The 27821-nt window shown below is 29.5% G+C and overlaps 10 protein-coding genes across 10 annotated transcripts; 3 read left to right on the top strand and 7 right to left on the bottom strand.

Moving 5' to 3' along the window:
- Positions 1 to 3255: 3255 nt before the first annotated feature.
- On the bottom strand, positions 3256 to 6621 carry BX663DRAFT_510139 (uncharacterized protein). The gene is made up of 8 exons (XM_051527715.1): positions 6359 to 6621; positions 5811 to 6285; positions 5275 to 5667; positions 5118 to 5194; positions 5013 to 5044; positions 4681 to 4900; positions 3692 to 4595; positions 3256 to 3603 (listed from the first exon to the last, which is right to left on the bottom strand). The coding sequence occupies exons 1-8, from the start codon at positions 6491 to 6493 to the stop codon at positions 3518 to 3520; spliced, it is 2322 nt and encodes a 773-aa protein (XP_051382674.1). The 5' UTR covers positions 6494 to 6621; the 3' UTR covers positions 3256 to 3517.
- A 1110-nt stretch (positions 6622 to 7731) lies between these two features.
- BX663DRAFT_510137 (thaumatin) lies at positions 7732 to 8589 on the top strand. Its single transcript, XM_051527714.1, has one exon. It carries the CDS (start codon positions 7823 to 7825, stop codon positions 8507 to 8509), a length of 687 nt encoding a protein of 228 aa, XP_051382673.1. The 5' UTR covers positions 7732 to 7822; the 3' UTR covers positions 8510 to 8589.
- An 811-nt stretch (positions 8590 to 9400) lies between these two features.
- BX663DRAFT_552092 (uncharacterized protein) lies at positions 9401 to 9709 on the bottom strand (the record flags this gene model as incomplete). Its single annotated transcript, XM_051531336.1, has 1 exon — positions 9401 to 9709. One exon carries the CDS (start codon positions 9707 to 9709, stop codon positions 9401 to 9403), a length of 309 nt encoding a protein of 102 aa, XP_051382672.1.
- A 2876-nt stretch (positions 9710 to 12585) lies between these two features.
- BX663DRAFT_454775 (SPX domain-containing protein) lies at positions 12586 to 15645 on the top strand. The gene is made up of 5 exons (XM_051523829.1): positions 12586 to 12781; positions 12871 to 13987; positions 14085 to 14429; positions 14496 to 15215; positions 15270 to 15645. The coding sequence occupies exons 1-5, from the start codon at positions 12720 to 12722 to the stop codon at positions 15471 to 15473; spliced, it is 2448 nt and encodes an 815-aa protein (XP_051382671.1). The 5' UTR covers positions 12586 to 12719; the 3' UTR covers positions 15474 to 15645.
- Positions 15646 to 15803: 158 nt separating this feature from the next.
- BX663DRAFT_66459 (uncharacterized protein) lies at positions 15804 to 17596 on the bottom strand. The gene is made up of 2 exons (XM_051532277.1): positions 17436 to 17596; positions 15804 to 17364 (listed from the first exon to the last, which is right to left on the bottom strand). Exon 2 carries the CDS (start codon positions 17211 to 17213, stop codon positions 16038 to 16040), a length of 1176 nt encoding a protein of 391 aa, XP_051382670.1. The 5' UTR covers positions 17214 to 17364; positions 17436 to 17596; the 3' UTR covers positions 15804 to 16037.
- BX663DRAFT_435233 (copper fist DNA binding domain-containing protein) lies at positions 17371 to 17700 on the bottom strand (the record flags this gene model as incomplete). Its single annotated transcript, XM_051523106.1, has 2 exons — positions 17371 to 17583; positions 17656 to 17700. 2 exons carry the CDS (start codon positions 17698 to 17700, stop codon positions 17371 to 17373), a joined length of 258 nt encoding a protein of 85 aa, XP_051382669.1.
- Positions 17701 to 18588: 888 nt separating this feature from the next.
- BX663DRAFT_510133 (uncharacterized protein) lies at positions 18589 to 19970 on the top strand. The gene is made up of 6 exons (XM_051527713.1): positions 18589 to 18795; positions 18863 to 18929; positions 19000 to 19378; positions 19462 to 19650; positions 19727 to 19786; positions 19879 to 19970. Exons 1-6 carry the CDS (start codon positions 18764 to 18766, stop codon positions 19929 to 19931), a joined length of 780 nt encoding a protein of 259 aa, XP_051382668.1. The 5' UTR covers positions 18589 to 18763; the 3' UTR covers positions 19932 to 19970.
- On the bottom strand, positions 19904 to 21325 carry BX663DRAFT_510130 (HotDog domain-containing protein). Its single transcript, XM_051527712.1, has 5 exons — positions 21195 to 21325; positions 21045 to 21129; positions 20610 to 20956; positions 20407 to 20516; positions 19904 to 20338 (listed from the first exon to the last, which is right to left on the bottom strand). Exons 1-5 carry the CDS (start codon positions 21255 to 21257, stop codon positions 19984 to 19986), a joined length of 960 nt encoding a protein of 319 aa, XP_051382667.1. The 5' UTR covers positions 21258 to 21325; the 3' UTR covers positions 19904 to 19983.
- A 136-nt stretch (positions 21326 to 21461) lies between these two features.
- On the bottom strand, positions 21462 to 23671 carry BX663DRAFT_510128 (uncharacterized protein). Its single transcript, XM_051527711.1, has 4 exons — positions 23205 to 23671; positions 22761 to 23150; positions 22637 to 22690; positions 21462 to 22559 (listed from the first exon to the last, which is right to left on the bottom strand). The coding sequence occupies exons 1-4, from the start codon at positions 23598 to 23600 to the stop codon at positions 21546 to 21548; spliced, it is 1854 nt and encodes a 617-aa protein (XP_051382666.1). The 5' UTR covers positions 23601 to 23671; the 3' UTR covers positions 21462 to 21545.
- Positions 23672 to 25267: 1596 nt separating this feature from the next.
- On the bottom strand, positions 25268 to 26334 carry BX663DRAFT_510123 (uncharacterized protein). Its single transcript, XM_051527710.1, has 2 exons — positions 26017 to 26334; positions 25268 to 25943 (listed from the first exon to the last, which is right to left on the bottom strand). The coding sequence occupies exons 1-2, from the start codon at positions 26176 to 26178 to the stop codon at positions 25404 to 25406; spliced, it is 702 nt and encodes a 233-aa protein (XP_051382665.1). The 5' UTR covers positions 26179 to 26334; the 3' UTR covers positions 25268 to 25403.
- Between the last annotated feature and the right edge of the window lie 1487 nt (positions 26335 to 27821).

Genomic DNA, 27821 nt, shown 5'->3' with positions numbered 1-27821 from the left:
GAAGAGAAGCACTTTCAGAAGGTTCACTTGTCTTTCGACAAAATGAGACTCTGCAAGTGTATTCATCTGTGTATATAGAGTTCAAAAATAGCCTGTTCTTTTGCAGTAAATTTTCCAAAGCTTCAAACTGCTTTCTTGTTTTGCAAGCTTTTTTGCTGCAATGAGTGTTTCGACTTCAGGATATATGGGTGTACATGTCATTAATAAAAGAAAGATAAAAAAATAGCAAAAATTTTGTACATAATTATCGACCTGGCATCCAATACAATAGGATTAAGATATGATATATTGAAGATTACATCACAAGATTATCACTAAAGATGTCTTGCTTATTAGTTATATAATTCAAGCGCAGACTATCTACTTATTTGTGTTTCTCTTAGACTGGCTGAATACAGAAATGAACTTGTCAGTTTAAAGAGACAAAGAGATCTCAAATCCTTTTTTTTTCTTTGGCTCCTAAGGTTTGATATAGGTATGATTAGAAAATGAGTTTTGAGCCCCACTCTTACATCGTGTAGTGCTATAATGGTACGAATGCTCGAGAAGCTGACTGTTTTTAAGAATCCACCCCTAAATCGAAGAAAAAAAATCCTTAAATTTGCTCAGTACAGTCATAAATTGGTTTCCCATTGTACGATTAAATGATTTATTTATTAAAGGAAAAAAAAGTGGTCATAATGAGCACAATAGTTTAAATAACTGCACTGTCTGAATAAGTTCGCGAAGTTAAGAGTTAATAAAAAAAAACCTCCTAAGAGTCAAAAGGGAAAATGAAAAAAAGTATTGAAGAATAAAGAAAAAATAATGAGGAAAGTAAAACGAAAGAAAGATAGATAAAAAGGAAAAAAAAATTAGAAACAAGACAGAAACACTAGCATTTTTATCATTGCAACCATTTCACCAAACTAGCACCGATATCAGTTGGAGTGGGAGAAAGATCTTCACCATGGAAAATATGATCCAATTTATGTAGGATCCGGCAAATTTCAGGCCATTGTACAGACCAGGAAGAGATAGATGAAACATTTATTAGTAAGAAAGAAAGAGGATCTTTGATGGACCTGGGCATTTGTAAACGACGGTATATGTGCAGACATTCGGTAGCATGGGCACGAGAAAGGTTAACTGCAGGATGGAAAAGATAGGGACAAGGTTTTCCACCAGGGAGCCAACCAAGACGCCAGCGGAGTACCTGACTACGCTCCATACGTGTCATTGGGAGCCAGTTTCCCATTGTACAATTAAATCAACACCAAAAGATGGATTTTTCTTATAATGCGTTAGCTAAACCTTCTTAAGGTTGTTTGCAAGTAGCATCCATGTAAGAGATAAAAAAAAAATAGCTGACCTGTTAGCCTACAGTTGCATTTTAGTTCGACTAACATTTTGTCTCTCGAATTCCTTTGTCTGATTTCCATTTTCGCCTCTTCCAAAAAAGGTAATCAAAGTTTCTGAAAATAAATTTTGATTCGCCCAAAAAAAATAATAACGTCTTCTGAATTTGAATTAGAAATACTGTAATAAAAATTATTCACTTATACATACACTTCAACATTTTCAAAAAGATTTTTCTTTCCTTTTTTTCCATAGTGATCTGACCAGGACATATATAAATGCTGTGTGCTGATTGGTCATTTTTTAATTTTTTAAATAAAATTCTTCTTTAATCGCAATAAAAATTATTATTATTTTAAAATACCGCCAGATGCAGTTTTTTAATATTACTGGGCCAGTTGCAACAAATTAAAATATAATATTTAGAGGATGAATCACATATCTAAATCATCCAAAATAACACAGAAGAAGCTGTTATATTAATTGATACAACCAGTCATTTATATTAATTATATACTTGGGCCCGAGAGAGGATGGGAGGGAGTCAACATTATAGGATTTGAACTAGTTTTTTTTACTATTGTTCAAAAGATAACATAAGTGACACTCGCTTTATTTATTATAAAGTGATGGTGATAATTCCTTCCTTTGTAATGACATACATATTTATCAGCAAGTATATACATATGTATATACATATGTATCTATTTTTAAGACTCTCTCTCTCTCAAGTTAGAAGTACATAGACAACTTACATATTAAAGAGGCTTATAAGTTGGCCAAGTTCATGTATTAAAAAAAAAAAAAAAAAAAAAAAAAAAAAAAAAAAAGAGAGAGAGAAAGAATCAATTAGGCCTAGCTTTGGTCAAAAAGATGAAATTATACATGTATTTTTTAAAAGAGGACACCATACGAACCATATTCTATCCACTATAATAAATTGAAGATCCACATCATTCAATCTTCTTCTTAATTCTACTTATACGAATAGATATGAAATGCCTTATCTCATGTGCATGCTTAATACACTTTTCAGATCTATTTGCAAACAAATATTATGAGTTAACCTTATAACTCTATTATTATCCAAGATAGATATGGGCATATACACTATAGTAACAGTCTTTATGTTCTTCCAACATCAGTGACATATTTCTATTTTAACTTATTTGATTATAGCTTCTCTCCTTGTAATCCCTTTCTTATTTACACATTTTCTCTCGTATCCAAAAAGAGAGAGAGGGGAAGATTATTGTATTCCATTTAGTATGAGCTAGTTTGGAAAAATTTAAAGATGAAAAAATCGGCGCTTCATTAAAATGCAATACTAAAACAATTCCACAAACTTGATAAAGGAGAAAAAAACAAACCAATAACAAAAGGAAAATAGTATTTGCTTATTTTTTTTTTCTAGAAGGCAGGCTACATTTGACTTTATTTGATTTTCTTTTTATTTTATTTTTTAAGAAAAGAAATAAAAACCCAGTATTTTTTTTTTATACATATAAAGAAACCTTGCAAGAAAAAGATAAAATAACACTTATACCACAATTTGATGACTAATATTATTTATTTGACTCAGAAATTCGGTTTTATTTTTCTTATTTTGTATCGGCAATGGTAGCATGGAACTTTTTTTTTCTTTTTTTTTCTTCTAAGGGATGTTTACATCTTTAAGATATAAGAAAAAAAGATTTAGTTCTAGTCACCAAAGACAGACGTAAAATGAGAAGATTCGCTAACGCTACTGTGGCTCTTTAAGGTCAATTAGTAGTGTTTGATGGTAGCTTCTCAACATTTATATGTGTATAATAAAAATGAAAAAGAAAAAAAAAAAGAAATATGTATTTATTATTTTATGAAGATCAAATTTTCTTGTATCGTTTCTTTTTGTGACATATAAACATTCATTCCATTATATAATAAAAATGAAGGAATTCATGATTTACTATTAGTGTGTGAGATACAATATATTTATTATATATAACAATATATGTTCTTATATATATGTATATATACATATATGAAGGTATTATTATATTATCTTGTTAAATTTTTTAGGTATAATATTTGTCTGTCAAACTCTGGTGTTTTTTGTTTTTGTATAAAATATGTATTCAAAAGAGGATTAAAAGAAGGAACATTATTGCGTAAAAAGGTGTAAAGAGAGGAGCTATGTTTAAGCAACGTTGTTGGAACGAATGGACCATTTAAGGATAGCCTGTAACATGAGCATAATCATCTCTTCGTTACCATCCAAGATATCTATATGAATATATATGTATATAAATATAAAAAGTCAATCTCCTTATATTATATTCGTATATACAATATCATTTTTTTTTCTTTTTACCTTTTATTGTAAATTGGTCCTCTGTATCAATGTTCTCCATGCTCATAAATTTGAAAACAGCCACCATGTTATCCAACATCAACATACTATTAGTACCAGTAGATGATGGAGGTAATTGTTTGAGTTGTTTACCACTCAATTCTTCTAATAAATTGATCAAAATATCCCCTTGTTTTAAATCCTTCAATTGGGAAATTTTATTAGGGTTACTAATGGTATTCACCCATTGAATATATTCTGCTGCAGTCCATGAAGTAAATGAGGTACGTAGTGTCGATTTTTCTTCTTGTCTTTGTTTTTTAATTATATGTCCGTTTAAATTTGCTTCCCCGTTATTCTCTTGTTCATTTATCACTCTATTTAAATGCGCTTGTTCTATTGTACTATTACGATCGTGAAAGCCCGAATCCTGATTATTTGGTTTGTCTCTATAATCTGGTGACACAGTTCTCATATCTGAAACAGCTGCATTTGATGGTTTGACAATAGAATTTGAGTAACTCTTATCAGAAGCTTGGAAACTTTGTTCATAGTTATGCTCTACGACTGACATATAGGAAGATGCTGTGTCGGAGGAAGGAAGATCACTATTGTCACTATTTCGAGTAGTAGTATCGTTATAAAGTAAAATAGAAGGAGGTCTTGGTCGCATACGACGAGCAACGTCTAATGAAACAGTAGGAACTAAACTAGAACTTAATACAGGTATATTGAAATCTCTTGAAATTGTTGCTTTCATAAGACACTTGACCCATGTTTTCATAATGGTATCAATTTCGGTATAAAAATAAAATGTTCGCTCCTTTTCATGTTGAGCTTTAAAAGAATATTTGCCAGGCTGGATTGTTTCATCTGCTATAATTTTATAGCCCCTTAAATTGATGATTCCTTTCATACGGACATCCTAATATATTGTTAATGCATAAAAAAAAAAAAAATATGTATGAGATAATATTCAACTTATATGTGTATAATATAACTTAATTTACCGTTGGACTTTTAAAATAAAATAAATTGGTACCTTTTAGCACAAACCAACGCTTATTCCAGTTTTTATATTTACATCCTTGTTTATAAAGCCAACCTTCCATGTCAGGGGCCACATCTGTGTTTTTTTGATGATTATTAAAATAGAATTCCAGTGAACTATCCCTAATCATGGGTACATCTGTTGGATGGTTATGCAATTGATGAGTTAAGTCTATATGTCTATAAATATATAATCATATGATTATTAAGGGAGTCGTATAAAGGGAAAGAAGGGTACAATATCATGTAATTTAAAATTTAAATTGATCTTTATATTGACATTTATACTTACATTTTATTTGATAATGCTGGTAAGTTATGATGCTATAAGAAATTTAATATTAATTTCATTTGTTATCTCTCTCTCTCTCTCTCTCTGTTTATTCTTCTTCCTTACGTGTTGGTTATTTATTGATATACAGTCATAATTTGAAATAGGAGACATACAAGAGTTTATTCTATTAAAAGATTCGTCTGTGCCCATAAAGATAATGCATGTAAAAATAAATTGAATATGATTATTAAAATAATATGTAATTTATTATATAATATACCATTATACATATTCCTCCTGAATTTACTATGATGACGATTTTGATTCCTTTTACTTTGTCTTTCAGAAAATTTTGTTGGCGATGAGTTGTAATAGTAATTAGATAGAGAAACGTCTAAGGGATGATAATGATGATTTAATAACATATTTCTAGAAGGAGAAGGATTAGTTGAAATAGTAGATGCTGAAAGGATATCTTTCTTCTGATAAATTCGTCGAGGATTATTTATAAAGTAGCTATCTGACATTCGTTGTGCAGGTCGATAACCATATTCTTCTCGAAGTGTTTTAATAGCAGTAAAAAGTTTAAATCTCTTTCCATAAGTAGGCACATCTAGTTCTTTAAGTGAATTCATATTTAATTCTAATAAAACATCTCCTGTAATTTCTTGTACTATAGGTATATGGATACATATTGTATTAATATGAATAAGGAACCAAGAAATATAACCCTTCATTTTTTTTTCTTCTTCTTCTTCTTCTTCTTCCTCCCCCACTCTCCCCCCCTTTCTCTTTTTTATGTCACCCTAACATTACATTTAAAATTGGTCGCTATACTATCAAAATGAATTGCTTTCAACCATACTTCAACTTGATTCACACCCCAATCTTCTGGTGATGTTGAGCTTAATTCAGGTAGAAAAGATGCATCTATTATCAACCTTCTTAGTGTATTGCAATTATTATTTACAGTGTTATCAAAAGAAACAGCACTGCTACTTGATGATGTCGAACAACTTGAAGAATCGGTTAGATAAGATGTAACAGGATCATCAATAGAAAATTGCGTAGAAATAAGTGAATCATGTTTCTGTTGCTGTTGCTGTTGCTGTTGCTGTTTATGATCCTCTGTAATTGAATGTACATCCTGTTTTAATATATCACCAGAAGCTGATACAGGTGTATAAGGTTGTTGTTGTTGTTGTTCTGATACTTGTTGAGTATTAACTGGTTTCTGAAACGTAATGAAATTGACTGGAAATAAACCTATTTCACCTTTTGTGTTTTGACCCTATAATCATTCAAATTTAGTTTTTTTTTATTTTTTTATTTTTTTTTTTTTTGCTATGTTTATTCTATATTACCTTCCACCAACCATCATCGAAACCACTATCGTTCTGAAGAACAATAACTGCTTCACCATTTTGAAAATTTAATTCATCCTCGTTTTCTGCCTTGAAATCATGGATTGCATAAACTGTCTTTAAAGTTTCTGTCATATGAGTTTGTTTAATGAAATATCAAGAGTGAATTACACAAGAAAGAAAGAAAGAATAATTATGTTTTATAATAATTAGAAAGAATAACAATAATAACAATAAAAAGGGGTATAGAATAGAATAAAAAAAAAAAAAAGGAGATTGACTAAAATAAATAAATAAAACTTTATTTTTTTTTTTTTTTTTTTTTTTTTGTACATTCCATAAAAAATCATATTCAATGTGAAGCTTTGTTTATAAAAGCAATAAAACATGGTAAGATAAATGACGCAGAGTTAAATCATGGCCATAAATGTATTATGAGCGGTTGCATATGTACTATATAAAATAATATTAATTTTTAGACACCATCATTCTGAAACATATCGTATATAATTAGGAAATAAATTTATTTATATTTGTATTTTACATTTTCCTCCCCTCATTATTATTCAAATATGTTAAATAAAGTTTCTCTCATAAAAAAAATATATATATATTTGCATGTATATTATAAATATACACATATAAAGTATATACATATTATATATAAATATATATTTCTAATATATTTACTTATTTGACATGGCATATATGTATATAAATATATAAAAAAAATATATATATAGATTGACCCGTAAATAAAAATAGTAAAAAAAAAAAAAAAAAAAAAAAAAAAAATGTATCTGTATATTTATACACATATACATATTTGTATGTATATGACAGCTGTCTCATGACTACCATTTTTATAATTTATCGTTAAACAAATATCACTTGGCTTTAAATCTGTTTTTTAAAATAAAAAAAAAAAAATTAAGGTACAATGTTATTTGATCCCACCAAAAATAAAAAATAAAAAATAAAAAATCTTTTAATTTGTAATGTTTAGAAATGATTGTCGCTCCTACTCCCCCCCCATTATTAGCTTTATACTTGGCAAGTATGATCTTTGTAGCATGTTTATAGATAAAACAATAAGACATATCCTATCATCTTTGTCGGGAATCAATAAAATTGTTCCAGGTACATACAAAATACATGATACACGCACACACACATAATTTCTTTACGTGTATAAACAAATATAGATGAAAAACTTAGCAAACCAATTTTATCCAAACGCCTTTAAGAAAATTTTTTTTCTTAAAGTCCAGAATCCACAAGTAAAAAGTATAAAAGTCAATGTTTCAGAAGATAAATATATAAAGAGGTATACTTATTCACCTTTCAAAAAAAAAAATACATTCATAGACTTTTCTTTTTATATAAATATATTATATTATATTCGTATATATTGATTATATACGAACTTTTTATCTATAGACTTACAATTTAAACATATTTATAATGGTGAAATTCGTTACTCTTGTTGCTGCTCTTGCTGGCATGAGCACTGCTGCTATGGCTGCACCCACTTCAAGTGTCACAATCACAGTGAAGAATAATTGTGAATATCCAATTCAAGTAAATCAATTGACAAATAATCAAGGACCAAATGCAAACTCTGTTAGTTTAGCTGCAGGCAGCTCAACTCCAATTCATGTTCCCTCTAACTGGGGTGGCCGTATTTGGGCTAGAAAAAATTGTACTGGTCAAACCGATTGCCAACCAGGTGCTCCTGCATCCCTTGCTGAACTCCTCTTGAATGGCGCCAATAACCAAGATTATTATGATGTCTCCTTTGTAGATGGTTTTAACTTACCTATCTCCATTACTCCTAATGGTGTCTCTAGTAATGGTCATAACTGTGGCGCACCTACTTGTTCTTCTTTACCCAGTTGCCCTGCCGAACTTCAAGCTAAGGATGCTGAAGGTAATGTCATTGCTTGTAAGTCCGCCTGTACTGCCTTTGGTACCCCTGAATATTGTTGTACTGGTGAGTACGGCACTCCTGATGTCTGTAAGGCTAATAAATATTCTATTCCTGTCAAGAATGCCTGTCCTGATGTTTACACTTATGCCTATGATGATAGCACTTCCATGTATGCTTGTAGCAATAGCAAAGGTTATACTGTAACTTTCTGTCCTGCTTAAATTGGCTACCTTTTTTTTTCCCCTTTTTCTACCCCCCCTACCTTATAGATAATTGGGTGGAAAAAAAAAAAAGATCAGCCTTTTTTTTTTCTGTTTTATTTATATTTGTTTAACACAAATAAATAAATTGAATTGTAGAAAAAAAAACATCCTTTAGCGACTGTTGTATATGATAAAATGACTTATTTTTAATAACTTTATTAGTGTAATTAACCCTTCAAATATTATATAAAAGATGAAAACTAATAATAAGGTTTATTTTATGTGAAATTGGATGAGTCAGTTCTTTAATTAAGAGATATTACCCTTTTTTTTTTCTGATTTTCCAACCGAGAAAACATTAGGAGATATAAGTATATTTATGCTTAGTTTCAATATAAACTTGAAAGAGCTAGAGATATAAAGTAGGGACAAAAAAAAAAGAGTTTATTGGTTTATTTATTAAACTATATATTATTATGAGTCCCTTTTCAGAAACAAAAAAAAAAGGTGTATCCAAGTTGTTATTAGAATATATTATTCGTTACAGTGATTCATGTATTGGAACAAAATGAGAATGATTCTTTTTTTTTCTAAAGATATAAAAAAAAGAGAAAGAGAGAAATAGCAGGTGAAAAAATATTTGTATTATGTTTTAAAACAAAAAGAATGTAATATATAAACAATTTTAATGTTGAATAAAGAAAAGAAGGGAAGGAGAAAAGGGTACCTATATATATTGATATAAGAGAATAGTAGTATATATAGTTTTTCTATAAGATGGCTAAACATACAAGATAATCTATTTAAATTTATAATACTTTTTTTTTTCTATAAGCTCACAATATATGTGTATGTGTGTGTCTATCTATGTGTGTGCGGCAAACTCTTTCTGTGTAATTCTTTTAAATCTTACAGATTTTTAGGTAACTGAGCATTTGTTGGATCTGTTGTATTATTATTATTCATTTTTTCCAAATTTTTATTTCGAATATAATTTGGTAAAAAAGCAACGATGAGAACAATACCAATAATCATAAAGAGTCCGATAATTTTGAATGCAAGCGAACAATGTTTAAATCGCTTAGCCTTTTTGCTTGTTGAACCAGTAGAACTAAGACTAATGCTAGTTATTAAAGATGGCTCAGATTTATCAGCTATTATTGTTTCTTCATTACTATGTTCTCCTATTTGATAAATAACTTTTCTGGAATTGTTCATGTATAGAAAAAAATTAAAAAGTATATGTATAAATATGAAAAGGAAGAAAAAAAAAGGAACAAAAAAAAAAAAAAAGATGAAATAAAAGGCCCAATCTACTTGTAAAATTTACTATTCCCCCCCCTTTTTTTTTCCAGAATCATTGATATACATCTATATTTATATAAAGCTAATAATATGTGTTTATATATCACATTTTGTAGTATAGGAATGTATTCTATATATTAAAAACACAATCGACCGTTACAATTATAATGAGCTTTTTATGCAAAAAAAAAAAAAAAAAAAAAAAGCTTTATTAATTTAAGTCAAAAAATTGATATATGATCACAGCTTCCTTTCATCCCTCCTTAATCAGACCTTTGTTTTTTAAATTGTAAAATACTATCATAGTATTATATATGTTGTTATATCGTGATGCTTATCTGATATAAAAAACATACATATTATCTTTATATATTTATTTATATTTAAAAATAAAAGTATTGTGCATATAATATACTATTCTGAAGTAGATCGTATATGCAGGCTCACGTACATTTTTTTTTTGGGATAATCATAATAAAAAGTAGTTTTAGATAATTATTAACTTATGCTTTACTTTCCTCTAGTCAAATAATAATACTGAAAGAAATATACTAGCTATACGCTCTGAAAAAAAAATATATTAAGCACCAAATTTTGATTATTTATAATGTAAATAGATATATGTCTAGTATGGCTTTTTTTTCTTTATCTTTTACTTTCCGCTTCCCATTATTCGACTACCTACTCAAAATTCCTCTACTACTTGCGAACAGATTAAGTTTATTTTAGTCCATCATTTTCCAGGTTTAAAGATATCGTAGTCCTATAGGTTATAAATCTTTGTTGTATTAATGCAAGTTTATCTTTATATTTTCTACATTTTATCTCGTTTGTTTACATAAAATTTTTAATAAGAATCCTTTATTTTTAACTTGTTTTTCGAACTGATTTCACTAATTATAAGAAGAAGAAGAAAACACCCCTAGCACTTTATTGATTATATTAGTAGTTGTATCTTTTTTAAAAATTCCCCTTCACAAGTACAATATTCTTAACCGTCCATTGTCATCAGCTCCCCTCTTTTTTTTTTAAGATTACTCCAGCATTCCATGTGGCTTTCTCACTGTTTCTATTTTTATCTATTTTTCAAAGAGTGAGGCAGAGTTTGTGAAGAATGCTAAATGAAGAATAACAGTGTTATGATGGTAAATAAATCTTTCAAAATGATATGGGTATGGTACTGAGTGAGATATTGTTTTAGTACTGTTATTCATTCTCAAAAATATATAAAAGATTCGATTTTAATCTAATCAAATATTAAAATCAGTTTATGATTCTAAAAAAAAAAAAAAGATGTGTTCAAATATAAAATAAGACTTCAGATCATACATCGTATAAAACAGTATAAATCTCAGTCATCATAACAATGTACATTCACATATTATAAATTTACTTAAACACACACACGCCTATAATAAAGCATGTATGTTAATTCATACTTATTACTTCATCTATATATAAATATATATATATAAAAGAAGAAAAATGTATAGTTAAATATAAACATTCTTGTTTCATGATTTGTATCCTTTTAATATACATGTATATATGTATTTATTTTATTTTTATCACATCTTTCAGATATTATATATTACATCAATTACTGCAAGATAAAAGAAGCTAATCAGAGATAATAGTCGTTATAAGTAAATGTAAATAGGTCTCTGACCTATGGGAATATTGAGGGAGGCTAGAATTGGAAATCGAACGTGATATAGAAAAAGTGCTATGATGTATCACACTTTGAAAAAATAACATCAAGAAGGTTAATTAGAGCTTTTGATTGTTACCACTATACAAGACTCGTTATAAATCCTAATAAGGAATCATTTTTCTTTTTTGAAAAAAAAAAAGATATATTTTTGATTCTAATCTTCATCAATATTAACAAACTTGATTTAGTTATCTGATCATTTTAAAGTCTATGTTGTTTTAATATACAATTCAGAATGTAAATGAAAAAAAAGAAGAAAAGATCAGCTCCTTTACTACTACTAAGTTCATATAATTTGATCATAAAAGAAGGCTCCATTTCATCCTACTGAATAAAATAGGAAGAACTCCACAATGTATCAATTAAATCAAAAAAGTCTCGGACTGATACAAGTTTTACTACTGATAGGTCACAGCATTTGATATAAACTAAACATGAGACCATCTAATTCTTGGAATTCTAACTAAAATTATCAACGAATGTAGTTTTGTATTTTGTGCTTGCGCATATCTTCTATAGTTATTATTTGTTGTATGGAGTCTCTTTTTTAATAAGAAAAAAAAAAAAAAAAAAAAAAAAAAAAGGGAAATTGAATACCGCTCCTTAAAGTACTATTTACCAGCAGAATAGCCTATATGAAGTTCTCAGAATTAAAATGAATTTGCATTATTATAGATAATACATCTATTTAAGTTTTTTTTCTTTTAAAAAAAAAGAATATATATTTGTATATAAAACCATGATTGAAGGCTAAGAATATGTTTCTAGTTTATTATCGAGAATTGAATCCCGTAAAATGAGGCTTTCTATCAAATATAATCATTTTGGTTACAATGGGAGATTTAAGGATAATACAGACTCATTTCTAAATTTAGTCGAAATTGTATTAAGCTTTTAACTAATATATTTAAGAATGCTTTAGGAGGTGATGTATATTTGTATGTGTGTATATGCATGTATTCTTTTTTTTTTTTTTTTTTTTTTTTTTTTTTTTTTTTTTGATTGAAAAGCAACAACGAATCCGCTAATAAATTGAATTTCATCTTTCACTCTTCATTTTAAAATGCCGATGATTGACGCTGGAATATGTACAAAATTACACTTTTTTCTTTTTTAAGTCTTACAGATATTTATATACACCGTCTTTCTTTCTTTCTTTCTTTCTTGTTCTTCTTTTTCTTAGAATTGAATAAAGATAAGGATTGAAGAATGAAATTTTCTCATCAAATACAATTTAATGCTGTCCCAGATTGGGCCGACTATTATCTTCCGTAAGTAGATAATAGAATATCCTATTGATAGAAACATTACATAACATAACATAATAATAAAAAAAAACATTCGTATTTGCATTCTATAGTTATTCAAACCTCAAAAAGTTAATCTATTTACTTGAAAAAGAAAGAATCGCTAATAAAAATGCTTCAGTGGATGACATTGAAGGTCATCCATCAGAACATACTGCCCTCATCACAGAGAGCCCCATTGAAGTAGACAATCAGAAATTTCTTGATGCACTTAACAAGGCACTTGAGAGGATCATCAAATTTTATGCAAAAAAGGAAACTGAACTATATGATGAAATGAGTCAACTCATTGGTGACTTTGAAAACCTTGATAATTTCGATGCTTACATTGCTTCTCAATTACGTCGATCAAGCATAAATCATGACAATCCCTTGATTGAAGGAGAACATGAGGCAGAAGTAGTAGGGCAAAGAGTAAGAAGTAATACAAACCAATTGCCAAGACGAGAATCGAATGTAGATGGTGATTCTTTCTTGCCTCCTAATATTATTTCTCAGAATGTGATAGATACAGACCCAATGATGACAGACGAGACACCCTTATTGTCTACATCTGAAAGACCCGGTCTAGTGTGGCCTAGAGAGGCTATGTATGATGTAGTTGAATTAAGGAAGCGCACTGTCGATCTGTTTGTGTTATTATCCGAATTGAAATCTTTTGTGGCACTTAATCTGACCGCATTTGCAAAAATTTTAAAAAAATATGATAAAATTACAAATGGTAATTTGAAACGCTATTATATGGCCACTTATGTCACAAAGGCCTATCCATTCAAGACAGAGACAAAGACAAGGTTAAATGAAAAGATACAGCAGACAGAAAGAGCTTATGCTATTTTGGCTACAGGTAATAATTTGGATTTAGCTGTAGAGGAATTAAAGACACATTTGCGGGAGCATATTGTCTGGGAAAGAAATACGGTTTGGAGAGATCTGATAAGTCAAGAAAGAAAGACACAGACGGTTGGATTAAGTGACACAAAGCCCTCTTTTATACATACTCCTTTCGGTACTCTTCATGTCACTCGTGGACAAATTATGAATTATCTGTATATGATTGTTAGTATCATTGTGTTTGCTGTATTGCTACGAGCACATATATTTGAAAATATTGAACAAAACCGTTGTTTGGCAATTCTTGTTTTTTCTAGTATGTTATGGGCTGGAGAAGTAAGATGAATAAATAAATAAATAAATAAAAAAGGGGGGAAGAGAGAGAGAGAGAGGGGGGAGAATGCTTTTTATGATATTTACCTTTATTTATTAGGTGATGCCTTTATTTGTAACTGCTCTTCTTGTACCATTTTTGATTATTATATTACGTGTAATGCGTTCTGATGATGGACATTATAGTCGACTTGATGCTCCTGATGCCACTAAACGTGTATTTTCAGCTATGTTTTCTCCAGTTATTATGTTATTATTAGGTGGGTTTTCTATTGCAGGTGCTTTGAGTAAATTTGGCATTGCAAAATCAATGGCTACTTTTGTTTTATCAAAGGCAGGAACTCGTCCTAATTATGTTTTATTTGTAAATATGATGGTGGCTACTATTGCAAGTATGTGGATCAGTAATGTAGCTGCCCCCGTACTCTGTTTTTCCTTAATTCAGGTAAATTTTATTATATATAAAAAGGGAGAAAAGAGCAATGGGATATACTGAATTCATGTTATATAGCCAATTCTTCGTACTTTACCAGTAGATTCAAAATTTGGCCCTTGTCTTATTATGGGTATTGCACTTGCATCTAACCTTGGAGGTATGGCATCCCCTATTTCATCACCACAAAATATTATTGCTATTCAAAATATGACACCTGCACCCTCTTGGATAGAATGGTTTGTTATTTCTATTCCTTTATGTATCATTGGTAATTTGATTATATGGCTTTGGTTATTATATAACTATAATCCAGAAAAGCAGACACCACAAATACATACGATTCGTGCCAATACAGATCCTATTACAGGCACACAAATCTATGTTATCATGGTGACCCTGATTACGATCATTTTATGGTGTTTAGCCCACTCTTATGAACATATCTTTGGTGATATGGGTGTTATTGCCATCATTCCTCTTATTGCCTTCTTTGGTACAGGCTTATTGACTAAAGATGATTTTAATAACTTTTTATGGAATGTCATTATGCTTGCTATGGGTGGAATTGCTCTTGGTAAAGCAGTTGAAAGTTCAGGTTTATTAAAGACAATTGCTTCTCAGATTGAAAATATGGTTCAAGGGCTTTCTGCTTTTGAAGTTCTGTTTGTATTTAGTTGTTTAGTTCTTTTTATTGCCACTTTTATTAGTCATACTGTAGCAGCTTTAATCGTGTTACCTATCGTTGCTGAAGTAGGCTCTCAATTAGCAGATCCTCAACCGAGAATGCTAGTTATGGTAATTACACAAAGATACATTTTTTTTTAGTTTGTGTATTTATAATTATTATAGGGTACTGCTTTCGTTTGTTCCGCAGCTATGGGACTCCCTGTATCTGGTTTCCCCAATATGAATGCCATATCACAAGAAGATGAACTAGGAAAACCTTACTTGACTACAAAAGATTTCTTAGTCAATGGTGTACCTTCTAGCATATTTGCAATGCTATGTATAACTACAATTGGATATGGTTTAATGGCCTTGATTGGTTTTTAAATTTCCAAATCATATTACAACTATTTAGAATTTTTTTTTTCTTTTTTTCATTTATTCATTCATTTGTTGTTATTTATTATATATATTTATATATAAAAAAAAAAGAGTGGCTTGATAGGCAATTGTGATTGAAACACGTTTTTGATAAAATGATGGATACTATTTAATCATCACGAGTTTTATGTGGAATGTTTTAATATAAGAGAACAACACAAGTATGACATAATAATAAAGCTTGTAAATAATTGAATTATTAACATGTCTCTTGTTCATAAATAACATGATACATATTAAACTTTATATAATAAACACATGAGCATTTTTATTATTATTTACCAATCATAAGGACATAATTTACATCTATAGGAAGAGTAATAAGAAATGAGGCATTATACATATCTAAAAGGAAGATAGTTTATTTTTTATTTATTTACAAATTTATAGATGTGTATATAAAAAGAAGAAGAACAAGAAAAAGGATAAGAGAGAAAGAGAGCCAAAATAATAGTGAGTGACATGTAGGTCTTCTTTCCTCTCCTCTCTTTCTCTAGTCGAGTTTTTTTTTTATGATGGTGAAAATGACATATAATTGGTGTTATTATTTAAATTAAATATATCATTTGTATTTGCTTCTACTATCATCGTTGTCTTATTTGACGTATCTTCTTCATCAGAACAATAACAAGAAGAGGAAGAAGAAGGTAATAAACCTGTATAAGGATCATTTCCTAAAAGAAAATTGCCAGGATGTACAAGACAACCAGGACAAATACATTGCTGTCCACAATAACATGTAACAATACGAGTAGTAGTAGTAGTAGTAGTAGTACTAGTAGTTGTATTTGTTTGTTGTTTAGATGGATCAGTAAGTAGAGGAGTGATGGTGATGACAACAGACTCACCTCCATTTACACCAAGATCTTGACAGCAATTTGAAAGAGGTACAAAACTACCACAATGAGACCTTATAGGTTGTTGTTGTTGTGATAGTAGTGGTGGTGGTGGTGGTGGTGTAGTAGGAGTAGGAGTAGGAGTAGGATGAGAGACTTGAGGAAGAAGTATGTTGCTCAAGATAGTTGTAAATTCTTCTACATCATTCAATGATGAAGTGTCTGGATGATGGCTAGACAATGTTTCAAGTTGTTGAGTAAGATAATCAAATTGCAAGTCCATATTTGGATTATTAAAAGAGGGTACTTCAGGAGATAGAGTGGATGAAGGAGGTGTTGTTAAACTAGCACTACTACTACTAGTACTACTACTATTCGTATCAATCGTTAAATTAGCCATCGTCATCGGTATACCACAAGCAGCCATCATAAGAGTAGACATGGATTGTTGATGACGTTTACTATTCGATGTAGATCGACGTTTTAACCTAGGTTTACCCTCTAGAAACCTTTGAGTGGAAGAGGGTGGCTTATGAAAAGTGAACCCGAGCTGAAGGTAATCATGATGATTGAAGGTCATATCAGTCGTGTTACCAGTAAATGGGGATGATTGTGAAAATGGTACAGGATTATTAGTAGTAGATAAATTCACATCCTGATTGGCGGAAGAAGGAGGAGGAGGAGTAGACGTAGTGATCAACGCCCATGAATAAGGTCTATTTTCCTCATTTGTTGTAGGACAGAGTGGCGCTTGTTGTAATAAAGTATCTTGTGGCATTTCTAGTTGAGTACTCGTAGTAGGAGGAACAGAGCCAGACGATGATGACCTTATCATGGGAATAGCTTCCATTTCTTTAGTTGTATGAATATTTGCAGGACAAGTACATTTTGTATTATCTTGTTGAGATACGTCATTTACAAGAGTCGAAGAAGAACATGCTTGTGATAAATTATTTTTGATTAATAAAGGATATTGTGAAGAAAGACTATTTTCAATATTGCTACCTTTATATGTATAAATATACACATACACATACACATACACACACATATATTGTTATTTTATATTTACCTTTTTTATCATTGCATGCACATTTAATATGTATTTGTTTTGTTTTTCGAAGATCTCTACAGTATGCGCATTGAGTAACAGGACGACCTTTTTTACGAATTTCAAATAAAGGACGTTCGGTATGATTACAATGGGAAGAACGATGACCCTAAAAAAATATATTCATTTAGATTTAAATAATGTACTACAAGCTTTTCTTTTTCTTTTTCTTTTTCTTTACCTTAATGCAAGTGGAGCAAGCATATTTTAAGCCGTTAATGTACATTTATATATTTATAGTGAATAAGTGTGATCAATGATATAAATGAAAAAATAAATAAATAAATACTTAAATAAGATAGAGGGGAAAGATATTATATGAAAAAAAGATACAGTATAATAATAAAAAAAAAGTATCAAGCACTGCTCCGATAATTACACTTTTGGAGATGCAAAGAAATCATAACCAATATAAAAGAGAAACCTAAATGTATTTTATTTTAAAATAATTACGTATAAAATGTATTGTTTGTGTGTAATAAAATGAAATAAAATAAAATAAAAGAAGGAAAAGAAAATAATTTTTATATTTTCAATCTTGAAAAAAAAAAAAAAAAAGGAGATCAATAAACTTTGATCTCCCCTTTATTCTTTTAATATTTCCTTTAAGACTTTACAATATATAAAATAATAAAAGATTATATTTTAAACGGAGTTAACGTATCATTCTTAATCTATTAACACACTCAACAAGGAGAAGAAGGGGACTTGCTTTTATGAGGTAACAATTTTTTTTTATGTGTGGGATCGTCATCAGCTGGTTGGAATACTTTTTCTCTCATCAATCGCATTATTAGCTCAAAAAAAATTTTTTTTTCTTTCCTTCTTCCAAAGTCAAATAACTTGATCGATGATACCGCTGGACATAATAGACAAATATATTTGATAGTATTTTTATGTCAATATGCATATTCATCAATTTACTCAAATAATAATAATAAAAAAAGGACCCTTTTTTATATTTCCATAAATATTGGTGATCAGTATAAATATTACGTAATAATCTATATACATATATATACATGTATATAACAATAATGACAGTATCAAATGATATTTGCTACAAAAAATGAATATTAAATGAGTAGTAGACTTTAGCTTTTTATGGATGAAAAAAAAAAAAAAGACTATAGTTGTTGGTGGGCATTTGCAACTAAAACCGGGATAATATTGTTAATTTACGTGATTGTAATACTCGGAAAAAAAAAATACATCTAGTAGATTATTTATTATTATTATTATTATTGTTATATTTTTATATTTTTTTTTCCCGTAATTAAATATACAATATGGGTCGACTCCAGGGAAAGACAGTTTTCATGTAATTATATATACACATATATGTATAGAATAGCTTTTTGATATTATTATTTATATTCATTGAATAGTACGGGTGCTTCAGCAGGTATTGGTGAAGCAAGTGCACGTCAGTTTGCTGACGAAGGTTGCAATTTGGTAAATGACAATATATACGTAAACCATGTCTAGTGTAATAAAAGAAACTAAGATTCAATCCTTATAATAGATTATCACTGCTCGACGTGTAGAAAGACTTGAGAAACTCAAGTCAGAATTAAACAAAACTCATCCAGGAATTTATATTCATGCTGTTCAACTTGATGTTCGTAATGTACAACAAATTAATAAAGTTGTTGCTGAATTACCCGAGCAAGTAAAAAATGTCGATGTTTTATTGAATAATGCAGGTATGGTCATTGGTACCGATCCCTTAATTGATGCTGATGAAGACGTGGTCGATCAAATGCTACAAACAAATATCAAGGGTCTTGTCTTCTTGACAAAGGCCATTGTTCCTGGTATGAAAGAACGTGGTAGAGGTCATGTAATTAACATTGGTTCTATTGCTGGTAAACAAGCTTATGGAGGCGGAAGTATTTATTGCGGTAAAGTTCTCTTCTCTTTGAATGTATATATATATATACAAATATAAAAGAAGTGTATCTCTAATCCTTTTATAACTACTTAGCTACTAAATTTGCTGTAGATGCTATTACAAAGGCATTGGCTATTGAATTAGTAGATACACCTATTCGTGTTAGTCAAATTTGCCCTGGTTTAGTAAATACTGAGTTTTCTACAGTCCGTTTCCGTGGTGATAAAGAAAAAGCAGACAATGTTTATAAAGGAATACAGCCTCTTGTTGCTGATGATATTGGTAACATAAACATGATTTATATTATTATTCTTGGTATTTATGTGCCTTTTTTTTTAAACAAAAAAAAATGATATAGCTGAACTTATTGTCTTTACTGCTGGTCGTCCTGATCATGTTAATATTGCTGATATGCTTGGTAAGTTTTTTTTTTTTTTTTTTTTTTTTTTTTTTTTTTTTTTTTTTTTATCATAAATATGCAAATGTACTTAAATATTTTACATACTTTAGTTTTCCCTGTCAATCAAGCTGATTCAAAGACCGTTTATCGTCGCCCAGAATAATTAGAAAGAATAATAAATAAATAAATAAATAAATAAAAGTTAACTATTTTTATTATATTTTGGCAAAGGTATTATCTTTTTTATAAAGAAGAGCATAGCCATTTGTAAGCACAAAAACATTTCTTTCTTTAACACGAGCTTGAAAAATAATGGTATCCAAGTTAGTAGCAGAGTTATGACGGATGGTAGTAGGTACTTTCCACATCAAAATCTCTATTGTTTCACCAGGGAAAACAGGCTGAGCGAATCTAGCTTCCATAGATTTAAATCGAGTACGATCATTGTCACCAAAATACTTGATAATAGAGTGTGCACATTTACCATAGGAGCATAAACCATGTAAAATGGGTTTATGAAACCCTACAGCAGAAGCTAAATGAATATCTGCATGTAATGGATTAAAGTCACTAGTAGACGATAAAAGTGAATAGAGTAATAAAATATGTATATATGTATGTATAAGTATATATATTACCCAGATAAACGATATAAAAGAGCTTGATTAGGGGCAGTTTTAAAACTGTCAATTACATCGGGATCACGAAGAGGAGGATCATAAATAACAGGTTTAGGGCCTTTTGGTCCCTGATATATATATATATATATGTGTGTGTGTGTGTATGTGTGTAAGGTACTATTACAAGTTATTCTACTATGTTATACATACGAATCACTTACATTCCATCCACCATACCCTCTAATAAACATTTTTGAACTCATACGACAGTAATGAACATCATCTTCTTCACCATACAAATCAACTCTAGAATCAATCACCATACCTGATCCTTTATCATAGACACCAACACATTTTTTTATTAGTTTAAATCGTCCACCTTCTGTTGGAAAAGGTTGAATAACTTCAAATGATTGTTCACCATGCACAATTTTATTAAAATCATAAGGGGGTACACCAGGTAACGGGCCACCTGAGGACCATCTTTCGATAAAGGAATTAACATCCCAATCATCCGCTTTTAAGAGCAAACAGAGCGGATATGTAGGTAATGGTCCAAAGTTAATATCTATTTTTTTTTATTTTGGTATATATAATATTAGAGCCTTTCTTGTGATATATATATATATGTATATAGTTATAGTTATGGGTTATACCAAGTTCATATAACCATTGAAGGTCATTTTCAGGTACACCAACAGATAAGGCATATAATAAATAATCACGACGAGTGCAAGCCACCTAAAGAATGTTATGCATTTTTTTTTTTTTGAATTATAAACAAATATACATATATGTCTTCTTACAATATCTGGTGGGTAAGTATGTCCTACAGCTTTTGAAATATCTACTTTATATCCTTCAGGCATTTATGTAAATATAAGAAAGTAAGAGAGAGAGTGTGTGTGTGAGTGAGAAAGCAAAATTAAAGAGTAGCAAATATATACTCACATGTAAAAAGGTAAAATTACACACAACTTAAAATAGGACTATTCATTTGAAAATCCCCTCATGTTGATATGATATGGAAAGACTCATTATTTCCCACACTACATTGTGTATACATGTATAAATAAATAAATAAATAAATAGTTTTTATTATTAATATTATAGTAAGTATATTATTTGCAAACGATAGATAAATAGTAGATGATAACTTATTGAGTAAGAATAGGGATAGATCGATGGTTTAAACCAAGATGAGATATACTATGTCTCTTATTATTATTGACATTTTTACGTTTGAGTGGTGGTTTAATTAGTGGTATTGGATTTAATATAGGAGAGGAAGGTGGGGCTGCTGGAATAGTGGATGTAAGCCATTCTTCAAAATCATCATTATCGTCGCTTGATATCCCAGATTCCTTTGGTTCACATTTACTATTGTCGGCAAGTGAGGTTTGAGTAATGAATTGGAATTGATCTGTTGGTGTACTTTTTGTTGTTTCATCTTCAATCAATTCATATAATAACATGAAGGGATTTTCTTTTAAAACTTCTTCAGCATCACATAAACGAACTCGATCATCAGAAATTCTAAACCATTCAGAATCATGTGATCTCAAAAGCATCTCACCACCTTCTTCTTTTCCACATCTTTCACAATTACATTTTTCTGCAATTAGACGACGTTTATAAGCGATATAATGCCCCGAATAATGGTCTCCATAATGTATCACAGTACTCATGAGTCTATATTTCATTATTGTATTTTTTTCATCAGGGGTCGAGATAGATAAACGAGGCTGAATGTCTAAAGCATTATCTGTACAATAGCGTGATAGATCTAATATCAAAGGGAATTTAACTTGACACGTATTCTTGACCATTTCACCTGTAGGTAAAAAGACAGATCGAACAAAGTGAAGACAAAGAATTTTAGGTGGTTTAGCAAACAAAGATTGTTTACTTTTAATTCCAATCGATTTTTTGATATTCATGTTTATGCACCCCTTAAAATCATCCTCTATATTTCCGACCTTAAGTCTGTGCTCTATCTCCTTTTTTAATTGACACATCCTTTCGACTTTCTTAGGGTGATTATGTAACGAATGAATCTGTGTATTTAGTTCATGTAATGTATTGATTAAAAAACATTTACTACATTCAACATCTGTAAGATATTCCGTACTTGTTAATTGTTGAAGACAGTCATCCAATGTTGTGTTATCCTGGAAAGAAAGAAAGAAAGAAAAAAAAAAGAATTAATAAGGAGAAGAAATGATTTTAAAACAAAGAAAATATTTACAGCATTAGGGAGTGTAAGTTGAACATTATTAAATGATTGAAGTGGAATACCAGACTAAATAAACAAGTTAGTTAGTTAGTTAGTTAGTCAGTCAGTCAGTCAGTCATAGACGTGTATAAATTACCGAATATCCACATTGCATACAAGAAATTCTATAAGCTAATAAACCAGTTAACGGGTTTTCTAATAAACTTTTGTTCTGTTTAGAATTAAAAGTTAAAATATCTTTAAAGCCTTGTTGTTTAAACTTTAATTTATGATTAATTTCATTTTCTAATTCAGTGACTATCAATTGATATAATTCTTGAGCGTCTTGTTGTTCTTGATTAATAACTTGCTTATTATTTACTGATAATGCAGAAATAATCTCTGTGGGTCGAAAGACAGTATCAGAAGGTGTAGATAAAAGTCGTAACGTTTTTAGTAATGAACGTGATACAGGTAAATTATGACTTGACAAATCATTGCTTATTTGATCTAAATAAGCATGTAATTTCGGTAGAGAAGATAAAGACTATTCAATAAAGTTAAGATAATATAGATGTAATCAGCATATACATTCTCTTACCTGTAAGACAGAATTTAAAAAGCATGAATTTCCAGTATTAGTTAGACCTGCTATCATTGAACTAGAAATTTCTGGTAATAAGCATACTTGAGTATCTATAGGTTTAAGCTCGGAAGTCACAATGTCAGCGGATGGTAATGCAGATCTATTGATCGATAATGGTGTTGTTGTTGATGATGATATTAATGATGATTTCAAATATACATTCTTGATATAGGGTATTATTCTACTTGGACTGCTTTTTGATATTCCGGATGATATTAATTTATTTATATTCAGTGTTTGGTAAATAGGTATTAAAACTAGCAATGAGCCCATAAGCAATAATAGAGATTGTATAATGCTGGATATATTGATTAATAAAAACTGTGATCCTTGTAATAATAGTAATGTCATTATTAAACAAATAGATTAATGTAATGTTTGTAATTGCAAAAAAAAAACAAAACAAAAAAAACAAAAAAAAATAAAATAAAATAAAATAAAATAAAAATATTTATAAAAATATTTACAAAAATATTTACAAAAATATTTATTTTTCTTTTTAAGGACACAAGAGCAAAGCAGCAGCCGTAAAAAAAAAAAAAAAAAAATAGGCTGCGGCATTTTTTTTTTCTTTTTTTTTCTGTCTTAGCATATTTATATAATAACGTAAGTTGATTTTTAATTAATATATATCAATAGTGAATAGAATGACTGTGTGATATACAGCAGATATTTATTGAGGAAAAAACAAAACAAAGAAATACCAACTCATGCAAGAAAAGGAGAATTATAAAAAAAAAAGGACTCGCATACACTATTCGAGTGTCTTCTACATCTTCCATTATAATGGCCCCCTCCTTTTTTTATTTATTTATATGATGTATAAATATACAAAATTAATATATTTGCAGGTAAAAGCATATATACAAGTTTTCATATCTCTTAAGCTTGTTTTTATCAAGAATAAAATAGAAGCTTATTAACTTTGAATATACAAATTTAATAAGAGATAAATTCTATGCAAATGTCACATAGATTTGTCTACAAAAGAAAAGCCTTTTCCTTGTCAAGTTATGATCATCTTGGAATATCAATCCAATCACTTGTAGCACAAACGATGAAAATAAAAGCACACTACGCCTTTTTTATAATTACCCTTGCTCAACTGTATACATTTACGATGCTGAAATATTTTATTATTCTCATAATTTGTCTAGAAGATTCATGCGTTTACGACGTTAGAAGGATCTTTAAATACTAGCTTACTTTCATGTAACAGTCTATCTATTTTATTTATTCCTCTAAAATATGGTATTCATAGAATTTATATCCTTCTATTTTATGATATTGAAGCTTGATGGGCAAGGGAAGCTTAATGTTACCTTACCCTATTTGTCACAACTATCATATTGTATCTATTCTGATATTGTGACAAAATAATAGGGGATAGTTTTTAATGCATTTTATTACAAGTATTTTCACATGAAAAAGGACCTTACTGCATTAGTGACTTTAATCGAATGGAATGGGCGTGATGATGATGATGGATACCTCACATATGAAAACAGGTTTATATAGATGGATAAACTTTGTATTATTCAATCCTATTTTGTTCGTCAGTAGTCTATTTAATGCCTAAAATAATGATTGTCTTTTAAAGCCACTGTCTGTGTCATTTAGAGACATAACATGAATAAGCCTTGTGTTTATTCCCTTTCTCTGTATGGCATGTCTATTAAAGTGAAACAATAATAATCCTTTTCCTAAATTTAAATAAATATACACGTATAAAAAAAAATTAATTAAACAGTGTTGCATAAAGTCTATGTCGAATGGGGACAGCGCTGACAAAGATTGTGTAACGATAACACACACACACACTCGTTGTTAAACATGCTGCAGTAATTGAAACATATTTATGAAAAATATATTATTTCACATCAATCTGGCTTGATGGATTTAGTAAAAGAATGACAATGTAAAGAAATCTATTAAAAATAGTAATAGGCTTGATTACATAACTCTCTTTTTAATAATAATAATAAGAATTTGCTGACAGACAGAGAAAAAAAATCTTGTTTTAGACAAATAAAAAACGTTATTTTATTAATGAAAAGATTATTATAAAAGTAAGTAAGGAGAAAGGGGTATCGTTGCAAAAAAGAAAAGGAATGGTTAAATGCTTATAAATAAAAAGATAGAGGTTATTCATCATCATAAGTCCCTTAACTTTTGAATGTAATTTTTATACAAATTAGGTAACGTTTCAGAGACTTGAGAAGATATAGAAAGTGGATCTGTTTTATGTAAAATAATGTCCATATAATATTGAACAAGACTTGAGTGATATGTGTACAAATTTAAGGGCGTTCTGTCTTTTTTGTTGGTTTCTTTGCTGACTTCTTGTGGTTTAATAGTGACGCATTCATTAAGCATCAATTCTTCATTTAATTCATCATAGTTATCAAATTCATTCAATGGAATAATAGAGAAATCTTCTCCTTCTTCTTCCTTTTTAGTAGTCCTATTAGGTTGTGTTTGTGTAGTTGTCAAATAGTCATAATCTTCTTCTTCTTCAATCATAGAAGGTGTCGTTGATGGAGTCGCTAAATTAATTTCAATGGTAGGGTAATCATTGAAATAAATTTGCTTATCTTGATCTTCATCATCAGGTGTTATATCTTCTTTAAAGCATATTGTATTTAAACTATCATCATTACTCATCTCTTTTTTTTCCTTATCAGCTCCTGAAACCTGTTGAGTTAAAATAATGTCAACAACTTATGTAATCGTTCCTTTTTTTTTATTTATTCTTTCATTTCTGTACCTCTTTGGTCGTTTGTTGGTTATGATTCATAGTTAAATTTTGAAATAAAACGTCTAATTTAGGTCCTTTTGCTTCAGAGTAATAATAGTCAAAGTCATCATCCCAACGTTCATCTACCAAATCATTGTGTGACAATGTGTTTACTAAATTATTATAATTCATGTTGTGTAATGAAAGAATCAAAAAAAATAAATAAATAAAGATTAAAGTAGTTGTGTCCTTTTAAAATAATAAATCACAAAAGAAAAAGGAAAAAGTGTAATTGTAATATTAGAAAACTTGGTTTATACCATTTTATATTTATATTTATATATTTTTTTTTTTTATTTTTCATTTTTTTTTTTTTATTTTATTTTATTTTTTTTTTTTTTTGCTGAGTAAACACTGAATTAAATCACCGCTATGGCTGCATGTGCTAGATATCATTGGATAATAAATTTACTTTATGCAAACAAAAAAAGAAAAGAATTTCTATTACACTATTTCCGGAAATTATTCGTTCATAAAAAAATAAAAATTTCGTTCACAAAAGAAAAAAAAATGCATTAAAAAAAAAATAAAAAATCGTTCACAAAAAAATTAAAAAATAGTTCACAAAAAGATTTTAAAGTTGATTACTCGCAGGAAATAATCTCGTTCATTTTTTGAAAATAATTTTTTTTTAACAATGGACCAATTTATACATGAAGATGGTAAAGGAAACCTTCGCAATGAAGAAGGCGAACCAGTTGCAGTTCTTGAGATGGAAGTTGATGAATTAGAATATCCTCTTGAGGATGTTACTAATTACGACACGTACTTGGACTTGAAGCCACCTGAAAAACCTGCCAAGATTGAACAAGTGGTTACGAAGGACGAAGAAAAAAAAGATAACAATGAAAATAAAAGAACATATCGAACTTATAAGCCTGAAGTCAAAAACTACTTTTTTTACCTTATTTATGAGAAAGGGATGAGTGTACGTGCCGCTGCTGAGGAAATAAAAGTGCCTCAAAGTACGGCACAAACTTGGAAAAAGAAAGCAGAGCTTGCTGGGGATGAAGAAATGAGTCTGAGACAAACTGGAAGTGGTAGAAAAGCTGGTAGACCTCCTATTCTTACAGAGAAACATAAACAGTTTCTGATCAATTTCATTGACGAAAAGTCATCTTCTACATTGGAAGAAATGATAGAAGGTCTCACTAGTCAATTCCCCGGTATTGAAATAAAAAAATCAGCAGTTCATAACTTTGTAACCAAGAAATGCAATATCACCCTTAAACGAGCTCATTTCCACTCAATAGAAAGAAATAGTCCTGAAAAAATTGAGGAGCGGTGCCACTGGGTGAAAAAGATACTTGAAACTGATATGGATTATTTCAGCAATTGCGTTTTCATAGATGAAGCTGCGTTTCATATTAACATGAAGAGATCAGTAGCTTGGTCTAGAAAAGGAAAAAGGGCTGTAGTTGTTGTACCTAAAACTAGGGCAAAAACAACAACTATACTAGGAGCCATATGTGCACATGGCGTAATTAATATTAGAGTAAGACGACCAAAAATTCAGGCTCCAAATAAAAAAAGAAAAGCAGAGGGAAGTAAACCTGTTCCTAAACAAGCAACGAAAGGGGGCACAGTTACTGGTCATTATTTTAACTTCATTGCTAGCTGTTTGGATGTCATGGATTTACATCCAAAATTTAAGGACTATTATCTGGTAATGGATAACGCCCCCATTCATAAACACGAAGATATACAGAAGTATATTGAAGGTCGTGGATATCGTTGCATATATCTTCCTTCTTACTCACCTGAATTGAACCCTA

The sequence above is a fragment of the Cokeromyces recurvatus genome, assembly GCF_025118155.1.
Source record: "Cokeromyces recurvatus strain NRRL 2243 chromosome Unknown BX663scaffold_13, whole genome shotgun sequence".
Classification (NCBI taxonomy): Eukaryota; Fungi; Mucoromycota; class Mucoromycetes; order Mucorales; family Mucoraceae; genus Cokeromyces; species Cokeromyces recurvatus.
Note: the sequence above shows the minus strand (reverse complement) of the source record. Positions and strands in the feature narration are given on the sequence as shown.